General features: G+C 60.7%; 2 protein-coding genes across 11 annotated transcripts in view; both read left to right on the top strand.

The window, feature by feature from the left end:
• Positions 1–18,525, top strand: part of CFAP74 (cilia and flagella associated protein 74) — a 65,206-nt gene extending 46,681 nt beyond the window's left edge. For 3 of the 6 annotated variants that reach the window (XM_036882624.2, XM_036882625.2, XM_036882623.2), the window contains 19 exons: positions 1,819–1,940; positions 4,204–4,332; positions 4,518–4,605; positions 5,018–5,191; positions 5,862–5,995; positions 11,655–11,931; positions 12,992–13,081; positions 13,814–13,953; positions 14,496–14,630; positions 14,801–14,910; positions 15,019–15,074; positions 15,171–15,290; positions 15,550–15,705; positions 16,472–16,601; positions 16,818–16,972; positions 17,057–17,189; positions 17,468–17,598; positions 17,792–17,926; positions 18,089–18,525. In XM_036882624.2, coding sequence (XP_036738519.2) covers positions 1,819–1,940; positions 4,204–4,332; positions 4,518–4,605; positions 5,018–5,191; positions 5,862–5,995; positions 11,655–11,931; positions 12,992–13,081; positions 13,814–13,953; positions 14,496–14,630; positions 14,801–14,910; positions 15,019–15,074; positions 15,171–15,290; positions 15,550–15,705; positions 16,472–16,601; positions 16,818–16,972; positions 17,057–17,189; positions 17,468–17,598; positions 17,792–17,926; positions 18,089–18,190 — 2,517 coding nt within the window. In that variant the 3' untranslated portion in view covers positions 18,191–18,525. Of the gene's footprint in view, positions 1–1,818; positions 1,941–4,203; positions 4,333–4,517; positions 4,606–5,017; positions 5,192–5,861; positions 5,996–11,654; positions 11,932–12,991; positions 13,082–13,813; positions 13,954–14,495; positions 14,631–14,800; positions 14,911–15,018; positions 15,075–15,170; positions 15,291–15,549; positions 16,602–16,817; positions 16,973–17,056; positions 17,190–17,467; positions 17,599–17,791; positions 17,927–18,088 lie in introns of those variants that run through there. The other 3 variants (XM_036882626.2, XM_057499616.1, XM_057499617.1) reach the window with 3 other exon arrangements.
• A 677-nt stretch (positions 18,526–19,202) lies between these two features.
• On the top strand, positions 19,203–22,686 carry TMEM52 (transmembrane protein 52). Of its 5 annotated transcripts, none has more exons than XM_036882628.2 (5): positions 19,203–20,884; positions 20,970–21,013; positions 21,105–21,164; positions 21,819–21,946; positions 22,041–22,686. In XM_036882628.2, exons 1-5 carry the CDS (start codon positions 20,717–20,719, stop codon positions 22,217–22,219), a joined length of 579 nt encoding a protein of 192 aa, XP_036738523.2. In that variant the 5' UTR covers positions 19,203–20,716; the 3' UTR covers positions 22,220–22,686. The 5 variants fall into 5 exon arrangements, with proteins under 5 accessions (XP_036738523.2, XP_036738522.2, XP_036738525.2 ...); XM_036882627.2 differs by having other exon boundaries at positions 19,211–20,884; positions 21,768–21,946; positions 22,041–22,684; XM_036882630.2 differs by having other exon boundaries at positions 19,216–20,884; positions 21,123–21,164; positions 22,041–22,684.
• Positions 22,687–22,896: the final 210 nt, after the last annotated feature.

Genomic DNA, 22,896 nt, shown 5'->3' with positions numbered 1-22,896 from the left:
GGACCCCACAGGACCCCACAGGCCCCACAGGACCCCACAGGCCCCGCAGGACCCCACACACCCCACATGCCCCACACGCCCCACACGCCCCACAGGACCCCACACGCCCCACAGGCCCCACAGGACCCCACAGGACCCCACAGGCCCCACAGGACCCCACAGGCCTCGCAGGACCCCACACGCCCCACACGCCCCACAGGACCCCACATGCTCCACAGGACCCCACACACCCCACAGGACCCCACACGCCCCACAGGACCCCACACACCCCACAGGACCCCACACGCCCCACAGGACCCCACACGCCCCACACGCCCCACAGGCCCCACAGGACCCCACACACCCCACAGGACCCCACACGCCCCACAGGACCCCACACGCCCCACAGGCCCCACAGGACTCCACAGGACCCCACACGCCCCACAGGACCCCACATGCCCCACACACCCCACAGGACCCCACAGGCCCCACAGGACCCCACAGGCCCCGCAGGACCCCACACACCCCACATGCCCCACACGCCCCACACGCCCCACAGGACCCCACAGGACCCCACACGCCCCACAGGCCCCACAGGACTCCACAGGACCCCACACACCCCACAGGACCCCACATGCCCCACACACCCCACAGGACCCCACAGGCCCCACAGGACCCCACAGGCCCCGCAGGACCCCACACGCCCCACATGCCCCACAGGACCCCACAGGACCCCACACACCCCACAGGACCCCACACGCCCCACAGGACCCCACATGCCCCACATGCCCCACAGGACCCCACACACCCCACAGGACCCCACATGCCCCACAGGACCCCACATGTCCCACACACCCCACAGGACCCCACACGCCCCGCAGGACCCCACACACCCCACAGGACCCCACAGGACCCCACATGTCCCACACACCCCACAGGACCCCACACGCCCCGCAGGACCCCACATGTCCCACACACCCCACAGGACCCCACACACCCCACAGGACCCCACATGTCCCACACACCCCACAGGACCCCACACACCCCACAGGACCCCACAGGACCCCACATGCCCCACACACCCCACAGGACCCCACAGGCCCCACAGGACCCCACAGGACCCCACACGCCCCACAGGCCCCACATGTCCCACACACCCCACAGGACCCCACAGGACCCCACATGCCCCACACACCCCACAGGACCCCACAGGCCCCACAGGACCCCACAGGACCCCACACGCCCCGCAGGACCCCACACGCCCCACAGGCCCCAAGGCCAGCACATCAGGACAAGGCCCACTACTCCCGCATCAGCCCCACCTCCCCTACCCAGGGCCTCCTGACCCTCCAGGCCCCTGACCATTGCTCTCCCTGCAGGACACCCATGAATCCCCAGCCCTCCTGAGACCCAGGATTCAGGGTCTGGCTGGAAAAGCCACGGCCAAGGTCTGAGTCCAATGTCCCGGCCTGTGGAGACCTGTGAGATTCTGTTTTGGGTTGGCTGGGGCACAGCATGCAGCCTACACGTCTCTGTGTGATGCATTATCCTGTAAGAAAAGGACTTGTGAACAACAGCTAGAAATGTTGATAATGATGAAGCTGTGTGATGGTTACATGCCAATCCATTATACTGTTCTTTTTATGTTTGAAAATTTTGATAGTAAATATGGTATTTTACATTATACGATGTGGATAGGTGCCCAGAACTCCCAAAGGTGGCTAGTGTAGTGATTAGCCTGCCCACACGTGCAAGTTACAAGCCGCCGCCGCTAGGTGGTGTGCGGACACCGTGGGGTCACCCCTGGGGGCGGGAAGGTCCGCTGACCGTCCGCCTTAGCTGTGTTTCAGAGCCGTGGGCGTGGCCATGGACGTGCCGGTCTGGGTCCCGAAGCCTCAGGTGGACCTGAAGATATGCATGTACGACCGGCTGTACCAGGACTCCGTCCTCGTCCGTACGCGGTGAGCCCGGGCCGCGTGCCAGGCTGGGCGAGGCCGGCCGGAGGTCATCTGGTTAAGGCTGGAGGCCCCTGGGGGCGTGTGGTCACCGGGGAGGTGGCAGGAGGCTCAGACCCGGAGACAGGCGAAGCCATGGCTCTGGCGCCGACGATCCCCGGAGCCCGGAGGGACAGCCCTGCGCGCGCCTGGACGCCTGCCCGGCGGCCCTGGCGGTGGACACAGGGAGACGGGAGCCTAGCGGGAGGGCGGCGGGGACAGGGCCACCCGAGCAGCCGTTCCTAGAAGCTTTGTACTGAAGTACGACTTAGGCGGGAAAAGCAGGCAGGTCCTGTGGGACGGATGCTCATTGGGTAAAGGCGGGTCTGCGTTCTGCCCCTAAGCCAGAGGTGGAGGGCACTGCCCACTACGTGGCCGCAGGGTCCTCCTGCCGCCCTGGTCTGTGACCGCCCTGCAGCACAGCGCCCGCCCGTCTGGCATCAGGGCTGCAAACCGGGGTAGGGGGGCGCTGTTCTCGCTGGGGAGCTAGGCGCTCAGCGGCAGGGGGGTTGTCTGGGAAGGAGTGGGGGCGGGGGCAGCAGAGGGCTCTGGATCATGGCCCACAGTCCCTCTTGCTACTCAGGGCGGGCACGCGTATGTGTGTGTGTGTGTGTGTGTGTGTGTGTGTGTGTGTGTGTGTCTTCACATACACACACGCAAGGGGCTGGCCAGGTCCCCAGAGACTTGGGCTGGATGGGGAGGGCAAGCGTCCTGGGAGAACAGGGGGCCCCAGGTGAGCCCTGATGGAGTTGCTGGGGCACTCAGTAGAAGCGGGGTGGTGGATGGTGGTGGGCACACTTGACTTTCTGTGGCTGGTTCTGATTTGGAAGTGGGGACAAACGCAGTGCTGTCAGGCAATCCAGTCTGGGGAGGCCTCCCTGCGCCGAAGGTGAGACCTCAACCCAGGGGAGGATTCTTGACTCTGATGGAGAAAATTGGTGAACAGGTTGGGCCAGTGCAGATAAGGAAGGATCCATTAAAGAGAGTGGCAGTGAATGGCAGCAGCCAGGTAGCAGAGAGCAAGAGCAGAGGGAGGAAGGGGCAGCCCACTGAACTGCTCGGCACGCAGCAGATCCCTCGCCAGCTCCTGAAGCCAGGGCCACCTGGCACCCGGTGTCCGCTGGGATCTGCGCAGCGTGGAAACTAAGCCCCCACCACCCCAGGGCTCGGGGGAGCCGCAGAGCACTGGGTGGAGGGAGTTCATGTTCTGAGCACTTCCACCTCCCTCCTGGTCTGAGGGACAACAGGGAGAGGGGAAAGGACGGTGCTGAGACTAGAGAGTGGCATGAGACAGCAACGTGACAGGGACACCTCCCACCAGAGGCCGAGGTGGGAGAGGGCTTCCCTTTATCACGGAGAAGAGTTCGGATTCAAGTGCAGTCAGCTTATGAAGGAGTTTATTTGATAAAACGGTACACACTGATGGATGCAGGTACCTCGGAGAGGAAGTGTGCACAGGGTTTAGGGTTTGGGGTTTTGGGGATTTCAAGAATGGGGTGAAGGGTCAGGAGAACATAGGCTGACATCTCATGACGTCTGTCTCTGGTGAGAGACATTATGTCACCACCAATGGTCAGTCCTCTAGATATTCTGTAAGGTAAACTTAACACAAGGTACTACTGATCCTGTTCTCTGAGACAGTGGTGACCCTCAGCAGTGGAGACATACCACGTAGGGCTGCTCGCCTGCCCTAAGGTAAGGCAGCTGTTGGCTAATCACCATTGTAGGAATCTCACCTCCTAACTCCTTGGTTTTTCAAAGGAATCTTAGCCGTAAGGTGGAGCCCCTCCTGTTCTTACATACTATTCATATGTCTGCGTTTTCCGTCCTAGGCGGGAAAAGTCAAACATGATGCTTGTCCCCTGCCCCCACCTGCCTCAGTAGGAAGGCTGACCAAGGCCTGGCTGTTCTGCTGAGCTCGTGCTGCGGCCCGGCCCCTCCCCCAGCCTTCACCTGGGTCCGGGGGAGGAAGGCAGCACCCTGCCCGTGGAGTCCCACCCCTGCGGGCCCCTGCACCCAGCACCTGCCTCGGGTATCTGAGAACCGACCAGGGCCCTATCTCAACTGTGAGCTTGTGTGTAAGAACTGCTCACTGGACTGGCTCTTGGGAAAGCAGGCCTCACAGGCACGGCTCTGAGGACAGCCACGCACACACTGGCTTGGCGTGGGGTGCCCAGCGTCTGAGCCATCCTGACTCAGGCTGCTGACTTGCATCCTCTGCGTGCTGCAGGTCGAAAGCCACCCTGCGCCTCACGTTCGAAGTGTGCAAGGAGCTGAGGGCCCACATAGAGCTGCTGCCTGAGACCGGCTACATCCAGGCCCTGTCATCCTACTCAGTGCAGCTCAAGTTCCTGCCACGGTGAGAGCTGGGCCGCCTGAGAGCGGGAGCTGGGCACCATGCAGGCCTCCCAGCCCTTAGGGTGCATGTGCCGTGAATCCTGTCCGTGTTGTAGTGTGACTTAGAAGCCCACTCACGGTTAGGTTTCACTGTCGTTTTGCAAATATGAGGAGGAAAAGCATACAGAGGCATCCTGTCTCTTCCAGACACTCCCTTCCAGAGGATGCGGGGAAGTATTTCGACAAGGAAACCAGGGTTCTGGAGGCCCCAGTGACAATACAGGTGTCTGACCAGGTCTGTGTGGGGCACTTCCTGGAAAGGCAGGGCCCTGTTCTCAGAGCCCACCTTCGCTGCTATCTGCCTGACAGCCCCTGCACAGAGGAGATGGGGGTGTCAGCAGATCGGACAGGCCCCCGAATGAGGCCCAGGTCCGCGTGGGATGTCCCGCAGTCACCCAGGCCACACGTGCCCATGCACGCACACCAGCATGCTCACAGACACGTGTGCACACAGACTGGGGAGCACATGTGTGCAGGCCCTCAGTGCACAGAATACAGCACACACACATGCTTCTCCCTCCTGACATGTCTGCCGCTGCTTTCCCGGACTCCCATGACAACCTGCACAGGGTGTGCCGCAGCACGGCGAGGCCTGTGCCCCTCGGTACTTGGAGACATTCACATGAACCGACTGCTTTGTGCTTCAGATCAAACCCGTGGGGTTTACCGTCCATGCCATAGTCACCACCTCAGACCTGGAGCTCAAACCCCCAGAGGTGGACTTTGGCTACTGTACCATCTACGAGGCCATCAGGACTCAAGTCAGCCTGTGCAACCACTCCCTCCTGCCCCAGGAGTTTGGTTTCGTCGGGCTCCCCAAGGTGCCTGGCATGGTCAGGGAGGGGCAGTTGGGGAGTTCTAGGCTCCAGCCAGGGCAGCAGCTGCTCCAGGGTCTGGGTGCCCAGCACCAAGCGACCTCATCCTCCCCACACCCCATGCCCACCTGCTGTCTGCACCTCAGCCCCGGGCTGTGCTTGCCCCTCACCTCATCCCCACTGTCCCCTAGCGTCACTTTCCCTGTTCCTCTCTGTCCCTGCCTCTGTCTCCCTCTCTCTGGCCCGCTGCTCCCCGGGTCTCCAGGCTCCTGTGCCCTCCCTTCCTTCCAGAGCTCCTGCTGGCCCAGCCCTGCAGAGCTGCCAAAATGACACTGGGGTTGGGCCATCCCTAACCCCTCCCTGGGCTGAACCCGGCTAACCCCACCATCCATTCATATGCACATGGACACAGTCACATTCACAAGTGTGCTTACATACACAGAGACACGCAGACACATCTACAAGCATGTTCGATACAGGCAGACAGGCTCACACATGCAGAAAAACATGCATGCAGGTCATGCTCACATGCACATACATATTCACACGCACAAACGTGTTCACATGCATGCTCATGCCTCACCCCTGCCGACACGTGTCCATAGAGTGCCCCTGTGACACCCCCCAGCAAAGCACTGTGATTTCAGCTCAGTGCTGACAATTTTCTGTTTGCCAGTTTGTGGACATCCAGCCCAACGACGGGTTTGGGACGATCCTGCCGCTGGAAACCCTGCACCTGGACGTGACCTTCCAGCCCTCCGAGGCCAAGGAGTACGACTTTGAGCTCCTCTGCAAATCGGAGATCAGCCGGTGAGCCTGGTGCGGAGGCAGCCCATCCTGCCACCTGGGGCCAGGGCCTTGCACGCTGGGCCTCACACTCTGCACGTGAGCGTATGCGAGCATGGGTGTGCTGCGGAGAGCACCCTTTGCACTCAGAGGGTAACCCCACCTGCTCTAATGTGGTAGGACTGGCTCAGTCACTGCACCTCTCTGAGCCTCCATTTCTGCCCCCAAGATGGGCTGAAGAGAGGAAGAAATGCGGGCACGCGGTGGTGGTCGGGGTGAGGGGCCACTCTTACTGCTGCCTGGGGCTCTCACCTCAACCACCTGCCCCTCCTCCCCTTCCTTGCTGGCCCCGTTCCCACCATGTCCCAGCCTGAGTCATTGTTTGGTCTGGGTGGGGGGCTGGGGCCGGGCTTGCAGGGTCAGGCTGGCCAGAGCCCAGAATCACTCCCCTTGGCCCAGGGCCAAGCACGCCTCATGGGCACGTGGCCCTGGGCAGGACCCGTGTGCCAGCAGGCTTCTGACACACTCATGGGCAAGCAGGAATGAGCCTGAGTGGTGAGGTTTCAGGAGTGATGTGCAGAGTTAGGACCCACAGTGACAGTTGAGGAGGCCTGACTCTGCCCATGGGCCATGCCCCACCCTGGCACTGCCCACACCTCCCACTCATCCTCAGTGACCCAAGACCTGTGCGCCATGAGAGGAAGGGCTCTCCCCCACTTAGTGGGGGACCCCAGTGCCCAGGACACGTTCTGGCCACAGTCAGAGCTCCGCAGAGGGTCACAGGAAGCCCAAGCTCAAAGCCTGTGGCTAAGGCAGAGTGTTCGTGGGCAGGCGGAGTGCACAGCCCAGACACAGCCCAAGCTCAGACCCTCCTCAGGGAGCCCAGGCCCCCAGGCGCATCCCCGGCCTGGGACCCCAGGGGCAGCCCAGGAGCTGTCCCGCCCCCTGCGGCCAAACCCCCGCCGCCCTGGCCGCCCTGCTGCTCTGGCCAAAGCCCCAAGCCAGCCCTCGGCTGCCAGGCCTCGGCTGATGACACTGGCGTGAGCAGGCCCTGTGTAAGCCCGGGCTTTCCTCCCCTTGGGTAAGCATCCAGGAGTCGGACTGCCATAGAAAATGGCAGTTTGGTTTTAATTTTATGAGAAACGGCCAAGCTGTCTTCCAGGGCCCCTACGCTGCTTCACCTGCTCCACCGTGATGCAGGGATAGCCCGGTGCGTTTTCTGTGTATTCTGATTATTTGTCGGGCTTGCAGTCTCCCTCGCCTGTGGCCCGCCTTTTCATTCTGTCGACAGTGTCACCTGTGAAGCCAAAGCTTTTGATGTTGGCAGAGCCCTGTTCATCCACTGTTTCTTTGTGGATCGTGAGTTTGGTGTCATTTCTCAGAATTTTCTCCCTGACTCAAAGTCACAGATATTTCCCTTTAGAAGCTGTGCGTGCTCCCGTGTCACGGGTGAGTCTGCGATCCCTTTCCATTCGCTTCGTATAAGGTGTGGACTGGCGTGAAGTCTGGTCCTTCCCCACGGCCCCAGCCCTTGGGTGAGCGCGCCGACCCCAAGGGGGACCAGCTTCCTCCCCTCGCCGCTGCTGGTGACGCTATGCCTGCAGACTCTGCACTTGGATGTCTGTCGATCTGAAAATGAACCTTTCTTTCCTGAGGACCCTAGATACTGATGTGTCAGCCTCACCCGCCGTCTTCGGTGTGCAGTGTCTCTGTCCACTTCTGATAGCGATCTGACTTCCTTCTTGCTGGAGGCTCACGGGGTCTATTTCTTCTTATTTAAAATCCAGTAACTTTATGAGAACACATTTTGGTGTTGGTTGTTCTCAACTGGTTTTCCCAGGTACAATGTTTTTCAACTTTTTAAAGTTCCTGAAATGGTTTGGGTCTGTGGTCCTTAGGACTTGCCTGATCCTCCTGCCTCAGTCTCTGGCATCGGGGCCTCTGTCGTGAGCACGACGGGTCTTCTTTGCTTCCTCCGCACTCACCACGTGCTCGTGAACCCTTTCCATCACTTCATTCTTTACTTTCCAGACGTCCAGTGGGGGACCCCAGTGCCCCTTTTCACTGCAGCGTCATTTCTGAACTACTTTTATGTACGATGCTTTCTGATATCTGTTTGCATCTTGTATTATTTTCTCACCTTTCAAGCCCACTCTGAGACCTTACATCAGTTTCCCTCCTTTGCCCATGTGTTGTCTGCCCTTCCTCTTCCACCTTAGTAAGAGCTGTACCTGTGGTTCAGCCTCACCTCTTTCTGGGGCTCGTCCTGAACGTGTGCAGGGGCCCAGCAAACACCCTCCTCCGCCTCGCGCACCCTCTGCACTGGCAGTGGTCTCCGCCTCCTCTCCCTGTCCTTTCTGGTTTTAGATAGTCCCAGAACCTAAAGAACTAGCATCGCCAGCCCGCCACCCTTACATTCTGTCCCGTCTGCTCCAGAGATGCGTGTCCTCACTTGCGCCCCCGCCCCCGGAGCCCAGCCACTCTCGGACAGTCCAGGTCCCACAGGGTTGCGAGGTTCTTACCTCTATACGTCTTTGTATCTACACGTGTTCTCTTAAATGTTCATAAACACAGGGTGGATCAACTGTGCCCAGAATCAGGACACCCAGGACTGAGGGCTTCAGTGCTGAACCCAGGAAATCCCGGGCAGGCTGGCAGGGACGGCCACCCTACCCCATTGGTGGTATCATACGTCACGTACTGATCCACATCTTGTTTTGGCTTTCCCCCCATCTTTATGTATTTTTGTGATTGATCCATGTTAACACACCTAAAGGTTCAACATGTTAAATTTGTGAACCATCAAAAGCAGCTTAGTCAGGGAATTTCTAGCTCCAAATTCAAATGAAGAGAAGGCAGTTTAAAAATCAGTGATCTAAGCTTCCTTTTCAAGAATTAGGAAAAGACCGCAACAAATTAAACCCAAAGAGAGAAGTAAGGACATAATAAGAGTGAGAATTGGTGAAAAAGAAATCACATATTCAACAGAGAAAACCAACAAAACTAAAAGTCTTTGTGAAAATTAGTAAATTCATTACTCCTAACAAGACTGATCAAGATAAAAAGAGAGAAAACACAAATTACCAATCTCAGGAATGAAAGGGGACATTACTACAGATCCCACAAACATCAGAAGGACAGTAAAATAATGTGAACAACTTCACACCAGTAAATGTGACAGTTTGGGTGAAATGCACAAACTCCTCAAAACACACAAGAGAAAAACAGAAAGTCTGAGTAGTCAGCTGAGAAATCAGACGCCACCTGTGGGAACCGACATGGAGCCGAAGGCTTGCTGCTGACCGGAGGTGGGGTCAGGCCCAGTTTGACCTGCAGCACCTGCTTTGCCTCCAAGGTCAGACAGAGAATATTACCCACATGCCGAATGAGCACATCTTACCTAAAGTACACATTTTAAAGCAGATGCTGAGATAAAAGCATTTTGCCAGCAAATGTGTGTTGGAATGACAGTGACCGGCATCTCCCTTGAGGCCCGGGCTCAGCACCCGGCGAGGAGGGCAGCATCTAGCGCTTCAGCTTCCAGCGGTTTCCGTGGGCCTCAGTGACATGAGGGCCTCTGCTTCTGTCCTTGCGGCAAGAAGGGTCTCCGCGAGCGGCTGGGTGGACTATTCAAAATGCTGCTCGGGGAGGTGCCGGCATATAAAGAAAACGAGTTCAAAGGGTCGAGTGACACTGTGGAGCAGGCCCCCTCGTCCCCAGTTCCCGAGTCTGAAGTCCTGACGCTCCCGCCACAGGTCACAGCACAGACGCTTGTACCGACCAGAAAACAGCTCCAACCCGCCGCCCTAAAATGAGCCCTATAAAGTCTTTGTATGAAACAATCACATTTCATACATTCATGGGTTTTCAATTAACTGGTACTAATAACACCTCAGTGATATCTCCACAGTATCTCCACTCAAAAGGGATTTCTGTGTCACAGGATGTTTTTGAGTCTGTGGTCCCAGGACAGACACATACATTGACATGCTTCAACACATGAGCACATTGTTAATGTAGACAAATGTGGCAAGGTAATCCACATCATTTAAAGCACTAAAATCTATGGAATTAGGACAAAATTCGATGAGAGTGCAATGGGAAAAGGACTCCAGAGACAATGTGGGATGTAAAGTTCCCAATGGTTAAAATACCAAATATCCACTCTTTTTCTAAAGAAAGATGGCAGGCATTAGCTCACGGTGGCATATTGGTGCCTGTGCTTATATTTAAAGAGCTAATTTATCAGCTTTATATCTATTTTTTTTATTTTATTACGGTATTATTGATATACACTCTTATGAAGATTTCACATGAAAAACAATGTGATCACTACACTCACCTGTTATCATGTCCGCCCCACACCCCATTGCATCACTGCCCATCGGTATAGTAAGATGCCTCAGAGTCCCTATTTGCGTTCTCTGTGCTACACTGTCCTTCCCCTGATCCCCCCCACACCATATGTACCAATCACAATACCTGTCAATCCCCTTCTCCCTCCCTCCCCACCCTCCCTCCCCCACCCCTCCCCTTTGGTAACCACTAGTCCCTTCTTGGAGTCTGTGAGTCTGCTGCTGTTTTGTTCCTTCAGTATTTTCTTTGTTCTTATACTCCACAGATGAGGGAAATCATTTGGTACTTGTCTTTCTCCGCCTGGCTTATTTCACTGACCACAATACCCTCTAGCTCCATCCACGTTGTTGCAAATGGTAGGATTTGTTTTCTTCTTATGGCTGCGTAATATTCCATTGTGTATATGTACCACCTCTTCTTTATCCATTCATCTACTGATGGACACTTAGGTTGCTTCCATATCTTGGCTATTGTAAATAGTGCTGTGATAAACAGGTGCATATGTCTTTTTGAATCTGAGAAACTATATTTTTTGGGTAAATTCCTAGGAGTGGGATTCCTGGGTCAAATGGTATTTCTATTTTTAGTTTTTTGAGGAACCTCCATACTGCTTTCCACAATGGCTGAACTAGCTTACATTCCCCCCAGCAGTGTAGGAGGGCTCCCCTTTCTCTGCATCCTCACCAGCATTTGTTGTTCCTAGTCTTTTCAATGCTGGCCATCCTAACTGGTGTGAGGTGATATCTCATTGTGGTTTTTATTTGCATTTCCCTGATGATTAGTGATGTGGAGCATCTTTTCATGTGCCTGTTGGCCATCTGAATTTCCTCCTTGGAGAATTGTCTTTCCGCCCATTTTTTAATTGGGTTATTTGCTTTTTGGGTGTGAGGTGTGTGAGTTCTTTATATATTTTGGATGTTAAACCCTTGTCAGATATGTCATTTACAAATATATTCTCCCATACTGTAGGATGCCTTTTTGTCCTGTTGATGGTGTCCTTTGCTGTACAGAAGCTTTTATGTTTGATGTAGTCCCATGTGTTCATTTTTGCTTTTGTTTCCCTTGTATTTTTTAAATGTCAAAGAATGTCTAACAAAATTGGCCAGAGATGAACTCCTCAGCAGCTGGTTGGCCTTGAGACTAAAGCTGTAACTCCCACTTGAAATGTTCACAGACACACGCACGGTCTGTTCAGAATTCACTGAAACTGATGAGCTGGGGATTGAACCAGACCTGTTCTGCAGTGGGGCCCCCAGCTCCACCCAGAGGCCACCTTGGGGCCACAGAGGGACCCCGTGTCCCCGGCTGAGCCCACTCATGCTCGCAGGTGCTTCAGGCTGACGTGCCGAGCTGTGGGGGTCCACCCGCCCCTCGACCTGTCCCACCACCAGATCAAGTTTGCAGCCACCTCCTTGTACGGCACGTCCGTGGCCACTCTGTACGTCATCAACTCGCACCTGAGCACGAGCCCCCTGACTCACTCCGTGCCCCGCATCGGCTCAGAGGATGCCTCCCCTGTGGGGCCCACCACTTTCGAGTTCCTGCTGCCCCCAGACTCGCCCATCACCATCTCTCCCTCCGTGGGGACCGTGCTGCCAGGAAAGGTGGGCGTAGGCCCCAAGGTGGGCCTGGGGTGGGGTCAGCCCGAGTGCCTGCTTTGCTGGCCCTTGACCACAGCAGTTTAACCCCACCAGCAGATTCAGGGGCAGCTCTGACCCTCATCAGACCCAGGCAGGGCCATGGAGACCTTGGTGGTGGGGGGAAGAGGCCCAGCCTGGCCAGAGGCAGGGGCACCCACAGGCGCTGACCCACAGGCACCTGATGGGGGCCTCTGGTGGTTTAGACCAAGGGGGGTGCACACACCCTGGGACCTCACGGCAGATGAGCCCAGAGGCCTGGCCACCAGAAGTGAGAGGCATCCATCTACCCGACTGACCCTGATAAAGCGAGAGCCAGCCAGGAGGGGGTCCGTCCCAGCCCCTTGGCTTCATTCCTCACCTCCAGAGTGAGGGCGCCAAGTGAGGAGGGGGCTTCCGGACCCTGGCACAGCTTCCACAGCTGTGGCCACTGAAAACACATTTCCCTAGATTTAGCAAAGCCTGCTTAAGTGCTGGTCCTGAATGCTGTGTCACAGCCCCACCTCTGTGATCTCTCTGTCTCTGTCTCACTGCCTCTTTCTGTCTCACTGTCTCTGCCTCTGACCCCATCTCTCTGTCTCTGTCTCTTGGTCTCTCTCATTCTCTCTCCAACACCACCTGCCCCACACGTTTTTGAGCTCCTTTGCTGTACCAAGCACTGGGTGATCGTGACAAGCCAGCCCTCTGTGGGACCTGGGGCCTTCCTTTGGGACAGACTGCAGTGTGGAGATGCTCTGGGGGACAGGTTGAGGGCAAATCTCACCCCAATCTCAGTGGCTGAACACGCAGGTCCCCTTCTCCTGGAGCCACGTGGTGAGGGGACCTGGTGACAGTGCACTGCAGCCCCACATCTGTGCAGTGGTCTGGGAGGCCTTCCTGAAAGGGGCGTGCTACACCAAGCACCCAGGGAAGAGGTGGGGGGTGGGAGTGTGAGCGGGACCACCAGTGCCTTGGGCGGGGCCGTGGGTCTAAGGAAGGGGGGCAGGGCCAGCTCACCATCCCCCCGTCCTGGCTGCTGTCCCCACAGAAGTGCCTGGTCCAGGTGGCCTTCCAGCCTGGGCTGTCCAGCAAGCTGGTCCGCAAGGAGGCCTTCCAGGCTCTGGCCAAAGAACTTGAGGTCAGGCAGGGGCATGGAGCGAGGGGCGGGGGCGCGTGCTGTGCAAGCCAGTTTCCCACCCCAAGGCTGGGACAGCCACCCTCTGGGCCCTGGGGCCAGGCCCTGCCAGGAGCCACGCAGGTTTTCGGGAGCATTAGAGGGTTTCAAGAGTCTTAAGCATTTCCTCAGCAAGTCCCCTGCACCCTGGCATCACCAGGCAGGGGATCCCCAGAGGGGGCTCTCGGGATGCATGGTGCCTCACCGCCTGAGGGAAGCACGCCGGCACTGGGCAAGTCCTGTGAAGGGTCAGGCCTGCTGCCCCAGCAGCCCTGGGAAGGCCGTGCCTCCTGACAGGGCAGGGTGTCACAGGGCCCAGAGGACGCCCACACGGCTGCCCTGGGGATGGGCAGGGCCCAGCTGTGTGTCTCTAGCCCGGCGTCTGCGGTGGGCAGTGAGGCCTGGGGGAGACCGCGGATCTGGTGAGCTCTCTGCCCCTCCTTGTGCTTCAGTTTCCCCATCGGTGAAGGCCCACAATGGCTCTGCCCTGGGGCTGTTCTCTCCCTCTGATGCTCACTGTCCTCACCACTCAGTCCCACTGGCTGTCCTCCTGAGGAGCCCCTCAGTGTTTGGGGCCCCAGCCCTGCCAAACGTGTGCCCCAGGGGCTCCCGCACCACACTGTATGCCCAGGCCTGGGCCAGGCCCTGGAGGAGCCTGCGAGGGGCAGACCCACAGCTGGCCTTCCCCTGCCACAGGCCCGCAAAGACACAGCCACCCCGAGGAAGGACCTGCAGAGACCGTCCTTTTCGAGGCTACAACTCCAGGACAGAGGCCAGCTGGTCCAGGCCTCCCCCCGGCAGCCCCTGGAGCTGCAGAAGCCTGACGTCAACTCCAGGTGAGCCGCGAGAAGGCTGCCCCCTGCCTCTCCCCGGGCCCCCACGGAGACCCTCCCCACAGGCTGCCTAGAACACAGGAAGTCCAGGGCTGGGCTGGCTTCAGACACAGTGGATCCAGGCACTGCCTCTGCCTTGCTGGGCATCTGCCCACCCTACTCCCCTAGGCCCTGTGTGCCTGTGGGCAGTGTGCTCACTCCACAGCTGGGGAGCAGCTGCTGGTCAGCAGCCCCAGCCCCCAGGGCGTGCAGTGAGCCCCCAGGGCGCTGATGCGCCTGAGTTCTTGCCAGCCCCACACCCATCCTTGCCTGTGGGCCCAGGACCACGGCTCTCTGGTTAGGCCCCTGAGCAGGGCCCCGGGGTGGGGAGATAACCCCCAGGAAACAGGGAGGGGTAGGAAAGCCAGCTGGACAGACCAAAGTCACCCGTCCAGCCCAGGGCCTGGGGAGCAGGCGTGGCCTTGAGGACCCTTCCGGGAGGGTGGGGCGGGGCCTCCCGGCCACGCGGGCCAGAGGCTGAGAGCAGTTTGCCGGCTTCATTCCAGCTCCGACGAGTACCTGGCCGCACAGGCCGCCCTGGCCAGGTCTTTCCAGGGGAAGTTTGACAAGTTTGTGGTCCCCTGTGTCCTTGCCAGTGGTGACATCAAAGACAGGAAGGGGATGGAGCCACTGAGCTTCAGGTGCAGGGTTGGGAGGGGTTTGTGGCCAAAGTTACTCTGTCTCTTCTCTGCTACCAGCCCATAGCTGGGCCAAGGGGTGGGGGGCAGGGAACACTGGCTGGGGGTGACGGGGGCCAGGGCAGGGGTCAGGCTGGGCGCAGCTGGTCAGTGCACCCTTGTCCCACCCCCAGCCCCCACAACACCCTGTTCCTAGAGCTGTGGTGTCCGGCAGTGGCACCAGCCATCGTGGTGACATCTGACAAAGGCAAGACCATTTCCAACTTCGGTGACATTGCTGTAGGTGAGTCCTGATTGGGTCCAGACCCCACATCCCCCTGCCCACGGGAACCCAGGCCCGTCAGTGGCCCCCAGGCCTGACACTGGGCCTGACACCCCAACCCGGTTTCAGGACACCGCTGCATAAAGAAGGTCTCCATCCAGAACATCTCCTCTGAGGATCTCGCCGTATCCTTGTACACACCCAGCCAGCGTCTTACCGGGAATGGGGGGCTGTCGGGCCTGCAGCCCACCTGTGCCACCTCTCCTTGACCCGGGCCTCAGGTGGACTTCTCCGTGCTGAACCCCAGTGGCCCCTTTGTCCTGCTGAACCCCATCAGAGAGCTGCCTGCGGGCGAGACCCGGGTCCTGGCGCTCTCCTTCTCTCCCCAGGAGAGCGTCCTGGTGAGCCCCAGTCCCACCCGAGCCCATGCTGCAGCCCTGGGCCCCATGGCCGGCCGCTCTCCACTGCAGCCCACCCTGCACATAGGCCCACGGCTAACCAGCCAGCCTGCTGGGCCGGCACCTCTCACCGGCAAGCAGGAGGCTGGCACATTCTGAGCGGCTTGGCGCAAGTATGCTGTGACCCAGCTGTGCCCACGAGAGCTCCTGCACATGCGCCTGACAGACATCTGCTCCACACTGAAGGACATGATCTCCACAGGCCCAAGAAATGCTGGACATCATCACCAGGCGAGGCACACTCTCCCTGACCCTCATGGGCACCGGTGTGGCATCCACGATCACATGCTCCATTGAAGGGGGCGTCCTCAACATGGGCTATGTGATTGCCAGAGAGTCGGTCTCCTCAGGCTTCCAGGTGAAGCTGGTGGCAGAGGCCCTGGTGCCTGCCCTGGCCTCCTGGGAGGGGCTGTTCCCTGGGAGGTGGAGCCTGCCCTGGCAGGGGAGCCAGCAGAGGCACAAGCTGCCCCTGGCCCTGCCCCCTCCAGCAGGGGCGGCTGAGGACGCCCTACCTCCACCCCTTGCTGCCCTGGCCTTGGGGCCTTTGCATGGCTGCACCTTCAGGGAAGAGGAGGAGCTCAGCTCAGGCACCGCTGGGGGGCCGGAGCTCGCAGACTTCCCTGGTGAGGTCGCCCTGCCCCAAGGGTTCCCACATTACGCAGGAGGGCAGGCCTGGCTCCTGATACCCCTCCAGCCTCTGAGGAATGCACAGGCCTTGGGATCAAGCAGCCCACAGGACACCAGTTTCCTCACCTGGCTTGGATGGGGTCCTGCAGCAGAGCCCAGGACAGGGATTCTGGGCAGTGTCTTATGGGGGGGCGTGGGCAGGGGACGCTCTTAGGACAAGGGGGTGAGGGCGAGGAAAAACCTGGGCAAGGACCTGGGTTCTGGGGAAGGCTGGCCTGCCCCTGGCTGCAGAGGGAGCCCTGGAGAACAGGGTACCGTGGGCTGTCCGCCATGAGGCCGCGGGGCTCCAGCTGGGTGCACCAGCCTAGGGAAGGGTAACACGAGGGTGAAGGAGATGGACAGACAGCTCCACAAAGCACCGTGAGCACCAGTGTGGGGGTCTGGGACTAGGGCGTCCAGGGCCCACCAGAGGCAGCCATGACCCCCTCCCCTGGCAGCTGCAGAACAACTCCCCGTTGCCCATCAAGTTCTCCATGCGGCTGGACAGCCTCTCCAACGGCAGGACTGAAGGCCGGCAGCAGGTGCCACAGTTCCTGGCCTCACGGGACCAGAGGACGGACATCGTGGGTGAGTGGGCGCGCGACCACTGCAGAGGGGCAGCAGGGGCTGCAGGCCATGGGGTGGCCAGGAGCAGAGAGCAATCAGTGGGGTGTGGGGAATGGGACATGGGTGGTGGAGCGGTGGACAGGGTGACCAGGGGCATGGGGGCTGAGGGGGCACATGCAGAGGTGTGGGGAGACAGGGCCAGGGGCACAAGGGGCACCCGCCACACTGCCCCCACAGGCACACAGAACCTCAGTGGCCAGAGTGTGTTCAGCGTGGTCCCGGTTGAGGGCATCCTGGAGCCTAGCAGGGCGCAGGACTTCACAGTGACCTTCAGCCCAGATCATGAGAGCCTGTACTTCTCCGACCAGCTGCAGGTCACGCTCTTTGACAAGGTGGGTTGCCACCCACCCACCCCTTCCCCTTCTGGAGCCCAGACTCCAGGTGGCAGGACAAGGCCACTGTGCTCCCGTTCCCAGATGCTGTCCCACCAGATCCTCCTGAAGGGCGCTGCCCGTGAGCACATGATGTTTGTGGAGGGTGGAGACCCCCTGGACGTACCTGTGGAGTCCCTGACCATGACCCCCACCTTGGCCCTGGAGCGCAGGGAAGGTGAGATCCCTGAAGGTGGGGGCCCGGACAGGTGGGTGGCAGTTGGAGGACCTCCCAGCTCCTCGCCCACCCCTAGCAATCTGCCAGGTGCAGACGGTACAACCCTCCTGGCCCATCCCTGAAAGTGGGAGAAGGCAGGGGTAATACCAAGTGGGCATGTCATGAGGACTGTTCCCCCATGCTGCTTGCCTGACTCCAGGCAGCTCCCTCACTCCCTCTGCCGCCACCTCCCTGGGGTGCACCCTACCCCAGCACCCAGCCAGGCCCTCCCCCTCCAGAAGCCGAGGAGCTGAAGCCCATCCTGGTGACCCTGAATTATGTTCAGCTAGACACGGACACGCCAGCCCCACCTGCCACCCGAGAGCTGCAGGTGGGCTGCATCCGAACCACCCAGCTGACCCCAAAGAAGGTGACCAGGACACTTCCCCCCCATGCCTGGGCAGCTGGGGACCCTCCTGGCCCTGCCCTGTGATAGGTGGGGGCAGACAGCCTCATGGGCAGGGCTGCGAGGTTGGATGGAGCCGGACACCCTCCCCCCCAGGCCCACTGCCCCCTGGGGCTGCCCCTGGCCTGCCAGCCCCCTGAACACCACTGCCCCGCAGAGCATCGAGTTCAGCCTGGACAGCATCGCCTCCCTGCAGCACAAGGGCTTCACCATCGAGCCCTCCAGAGGCGCTGTAGAGCGCGGCCAGACCAAGACCATCAGCATCTCCTGGGTGCCGCCTGCCTACTTTGATGTAGGTGCCAGGGACCCCTGCTAGGGGACCCCACAAAAGCCAGAGGATGGGCGGCTGGCACCCCTGCCCACCTGGGAGGCTCTGCTGGGTGGGCAGGTGGCCGGAGCAAGACAACAGACCTGCCTACTGGCTGAAGGCCCCCTCTTCCCTTTCGCATTTCAGCCAGACCACCCACTCACCGCGTCAGCCCTGCTGCAGCTCAGGGGGGATGTGAAGGAGACCTACAAGGTCCTTCTTGTAGCCCAGGTGGTGACCAGCCCCTGACATGACGGAAGTCTCTCCCCAGAGACCCTTCAGGCCCTCCTGCTCACCCCTGAAGCCCTCCCCTGGCCCCCAGGTTTGATGGGCAGCCCTTTGCATGGCCCATGGCCAGGGTACCCCTGCCCCTGCCCCTAACCCAGTGAGCCAGGAGCCAAGAGCACCCCCTCCCCTGGCCCCCACACTCCGGACCAGCGATGAGGCCAGTCCTGCCCACAACCTGCTCCTGGCCTGAGCCCCTCCAGGCCCCAGGCTCACCAGCATCTCTTCAGCTTTTAGAGGCCCTGGTGGAAGGGAGAGCTGCCCCCGCAGGTCTGTCAATAAACCCCCTGCGTACCTGCCTGCAGTGTTGGCGGCAGCGAGTGATTCATGGGCTGAGCGCGGATGAGAGGTGGGGAGAGGGCCCTGGGGAGGCAGCCCTCCGCCTCCCACCCACACGCACACACAGATCAGTGGTAAGGCAGCGGCCTCTGCCCTCTGGAAGGAGGGGCTGCATGGGAGAACCGGCCAGGCGGTGTGCCAGGGCACAGGGCCGTAGTGTGGAGTGGCCCAGACCCGGAGGGGCCCAGCGAGGAAGGGCAGGAGGCCCAAAGTCATGGTGGCCTTCAGGCCTCCCTGCCCCTCCCAGGACACAGGATGCCTGACGACCCCAAGCAGGGAGGCAAATGCCAGAGACACAGCCTCCCACACGTCCTCCCTCAGAGCCCAGCTGGAGTCCATGGTGACACCTGGCACATGAGTTTGGTTCTCTGCTTTGCTGAACTGAGTCTGGCCTCTGCCATCTGGGCCACCTGACTCCTCAAGTTAGAAGCCCCCCAGCCCGTGAGGTGCTCCTGGGAGCCCAGAATGGTGCCCACACCCCACCCCTGCCTTCTGGGGAGTGGCTGGTCGGACACGACCCACAGAGCCCGATCCAGCCTGGCCCATTCTACACCCCAGCCCCGTGCCAGCCACCAGGAGAGCACACGCACCCTCCCCGGCAGGACTGGGAGCTCTTTCCTGAGCGCAGGTCCCAGGGCTCGCCCCAGCCCCACAGTGTCCCTGATGCCTGGAAGCCTGCCCTCTCCCTGACCTTGAACCGGTGGTGGTGACCCCAGAACAGCATTTTGCAGGACTTGCATCTGATGGGCAGACCCAGGTCTCTTCCTGCGCCTTGCTGGGGCGGACCGGCCACAGCCCTAGCTGCTTCCTCACCAGATAGGAGAATAGGGCAGTGTCCCGCTCCTGCTGGGCACAGGCCCCCGGAGAAACGGTTCCCTGCAGGGCGTTGTCCTTGCTGCCGCCTCAGGCCGCTCCCTCCTAAGCCCTGGCCTGGCCTGCTGCTAGTGGCACTGACCAAGGCCCTGCCTGAACTCCTGCATGCTGGCTGGACTTCTGCCCACCCTCCTCCCTCCTGAGCTGGGCCTGAAAGGTAGGCAGGGCAGGAGGGAGCAGGAAGGCCAGCCAGCAGCCAAGCTCAGCTAGCCTGGCTGGAGCAGGGCCGGTGGAAGGGGCCCCGGGGTCAGGCACAGTCCTGAAGGAGCAGGTGCCTGGCAGACCCAGGCAGGGGGGAGCAAAGCCGAGGAGACCCTGCCCTCGGGGGTGGGGTCACCCCCCTTCCTGTGGAGGAGACCCATATAGAGTGTATCCTGAGTTCAGTGACGACAGGTCAGGGGCAGCTGCCCTCCCAGCCTCCATGGACCAGGCGGACCACTGTGCTCCTAGCTGTGCGGACCACCTCCTCAGCCTGACCACCACTTGGCGGACTGTGGCTAGACTGTGGGGCTGGGGTGCGGGTGAGGACTACCGGAGGCAGTGACCCCCAGCCTTCCCTGGTGGAGCGGACGGCAGGCACTCCCGGACGGAGGAGGCGAGGACGCCCGGCCCCAGGCCTCCCCCCCCAGGCTGGTGACGGCTCGCAAGGCCAGCCGCTCCCGTAAAGTGCTTTGCGCCAGGTCGCTCAAGCGTCACGGCGAGGAGCCGGCTGCGATCCGAGTGGGGTGGTCGGCCTTCCCCGGGCCGGCGCCTGCGGCGTGCGTGCGCAGCGAACAGCGGTGACTACGAGCCTGGCCCCCGCCCGACAGCATGTTGACCACTGCAGCCTTTACCGAGCGCCGCGGTGTGTGCCGGCTTTGGCCACGTCGGTCCTGGCCGCCACCCTCCGAGGCCACACCCAGTGCAGGCGCGGCCACGACGTCCTGGGGCCTCTCGGTCCACACCAGACTCACAGCAGCCCCCACGCACTGACCCTCGGCTCGGAGACCACGTGAACCGGCCTGTGGGGCTGGGTATCGAGGGCGGGGCTTCAGGGCGGGGCTTACGTCGGGCGTGGTCTCGATGGGCGGGCCCCAGGGCGGGCGGGGCCTTGTGGGATAGGGAACGCATCCACAGGACAGGTCGGCGAGGCCTGGGGGCGGGGCCTACGGACGGTGGGGCTGTCGCTGCGCGGAGACGGGCGGGAAGTCTGGGGCGAAGCTACAAGGTGTGGGCGGGGCCTCGTGAAGTGGCACGGCTATCATTGGGCAGATAGTTGGCCGCGGGGTGTGGCTATAGATGGGTTCTCCAATGGACGCGGCCAGAGGCGGGGCCGGCGCCGAGCCGGGCCTGCATAAAATGGCGCGACTGCCCAGTCGTCCTCGCCTGTTTCGCGCGCGCGCGCTCAGCATGGTCGCGGGGCCCCACGCTGGCAACGGTCTCCTGCTGCTTCTGCTGTTGCTGCAGGTGAGTCTCCGGGCGCTCGGCGCGGGCACGGCGGGGCGGCTCTGCACTCTAGACACCTCACCCCCGGCTCACCTTCTCCCCACAGGTGGCGCTGGGCTTCGCGGACGGCGGCTGCGACCCCTCGGACCAGTAAGTGGCGGGGGGAGGGATCCAGGGCCGACCCCGCCCTGTGAGAGGCTAGAGCGGGGCAGCGTTCCGGGCGGTACCCCGCCTACTCCAGGTGCCGCCGTCCCCGCAGGTGCCCGTCGCAGGCCCGCTGGAGCAGCCTGTGGCACGTGGGGTAAGTGGAGGCCGCCGAGCGAGGCCGGTCCAGCGGTTCTCCCTGGCGTCCAGGCCAGCAGACCCCCTACCCGCCTGACTTCAGCCGAGCTGCCGACACGATCTCTTCCCAGGCTCTTGTGAGAGGGGGCTGGGAAGCCTGGAAGGGCCACCCAAGCTTCCTGCCACCACCACCACCCACCCACCCATCAGCCACCCCCATGGCCCCAGGGCAACTTCCCACGTGGGCCTTGTGCCAGCCCAGGGAACCCAGGCCCTTTGTAGAACGCACTTTCATAGCCTGCCTGCCTACCTTCCTTGTCCCTGCAGGAGTCCCCTGTGAACATGGTCATTGGCCTGGGCACAGGATTGTGCAGAGGGCCCGGAACAGTGCGTCCTGGGAGTGAGCCCAAGGCCACTTGTGGCTGGCCATAGAGGGACAGCCAGGGAGCCCAGCAGCAGGCGTCCAGGACCGGCTGGCTCCTCTGGCCAGGAAGGACGTCTCCGTCCTGGAAAGACATTCTCTGGCTTTCTTTCCTCCCGTCCATTGTCCTGTCTGGGCGGTTGGCTGTGACTGCCTCTGGGGTGCAGGTGCCAGTGGTAGGGCCTTGCTCCCCCCGTCCAGGCTTATCTTGCTCACTGTCCTCCTGCTGCTGCTGTGTGGGGTCACGGCCAGCTGTGTCCGGTTCTGCTGCCTTCGGAAGCGGGCACACGCACAGCTGCACCTGCCTCCTGCCCCTCAGCCTTGTGACCTGACTGTCAGCCCTGTGGACAGCGACAGCCCTGTACACAGCACTGTGACTTGTGAGTCCTGTAGACCTCACCCACTGGCCCGCTGCAGGGAGCGGGGTGGCAAAGGACAGACCTATTCCTACAAACCCACTCTGGTTTCCTGTAGCCTACAGTTCCGTGCAGTACCCACTGGGCATGCGGCTGCCCCTGCCCTTTGGGGAGCTGGACCTCGACTCCATGACCCCTCCTGCCTACAGCCTATTTGCCCCTGAGCTGCCACCCTCCTATGATGAAGCCATCAAGATGACCAAACCCAGACAGGAGGAGCCGCCCTCCTCCCCATAGCCCAGCCCCCTCCTGGGGCCTCAAGCCAAGCAACACCTCCAGGGCCCCAGGAGCTAGGCTCCAATGCCTGACACCTGGCTTAGCCCTGGTGCCCCTCAAATATGGGGGAAATCTCTCCTGAACCTCCCCTTGCTGCCGGGCACCCTGTGCTCAGAGGAGACTGGTGCACAGACACGTGGAGCTTAGGACCCCCAGCCCACCTCACCGTTCTTCCCTCGGGAAGGCCAGCCATCCAGCACATTGCTGCAGCCCTGGCCTCGTTGCTATGTAACGCCGGCCAGCCAAGCTGGCTGGCCCTGGGTTGGCCACACACATAGGTGTGTGTGCACACATATACCCAGGCTGCCACATTCAGCCCTGGCCCTAGGCCCAGCCCCACAGGCCTCAGCCTCGGGGCTCAGGGCTGGCTGTGACGTCCACAGCTTGTTGGAGAAAGAATAAAGTTTGTATCTAAGTGATTTCTGCCTGTAGGAAAGGGCTTGGGCCACCACTGCCCAGTGCTGGCAGGCAGGGCAAGCGGTGGTCCTCCACACGTGCCCAGCCTGGTCTTCAGGCTGCCGTCTAGGCCCAGCTCGGGGCAGTGGGCAGTGTCTGGTGTCACAGCAGTGACTCACTGTGTGCCTTGGCTGTCCCGGGAAAACCCTTTCCCTTCTCCAGATCCACGGTTTTGCCAGCCC

This window comes from Manis pentadactyla, chromosome 4 (assembly GCF_030020395.1).
Source record: "Manis pentadactyla isolate mManPen7 chromosome 4, mManPen7.hap1, whole genome shotgun sequence".
NCBI lineage: Eukaryota > Metazoa > Chordata > Mammalia > Pholidota > Manidae > Manis > Manis pentadactyla.
This window is presented reverse-complemented; position numbering and strand designations above follow the sequence as displayed.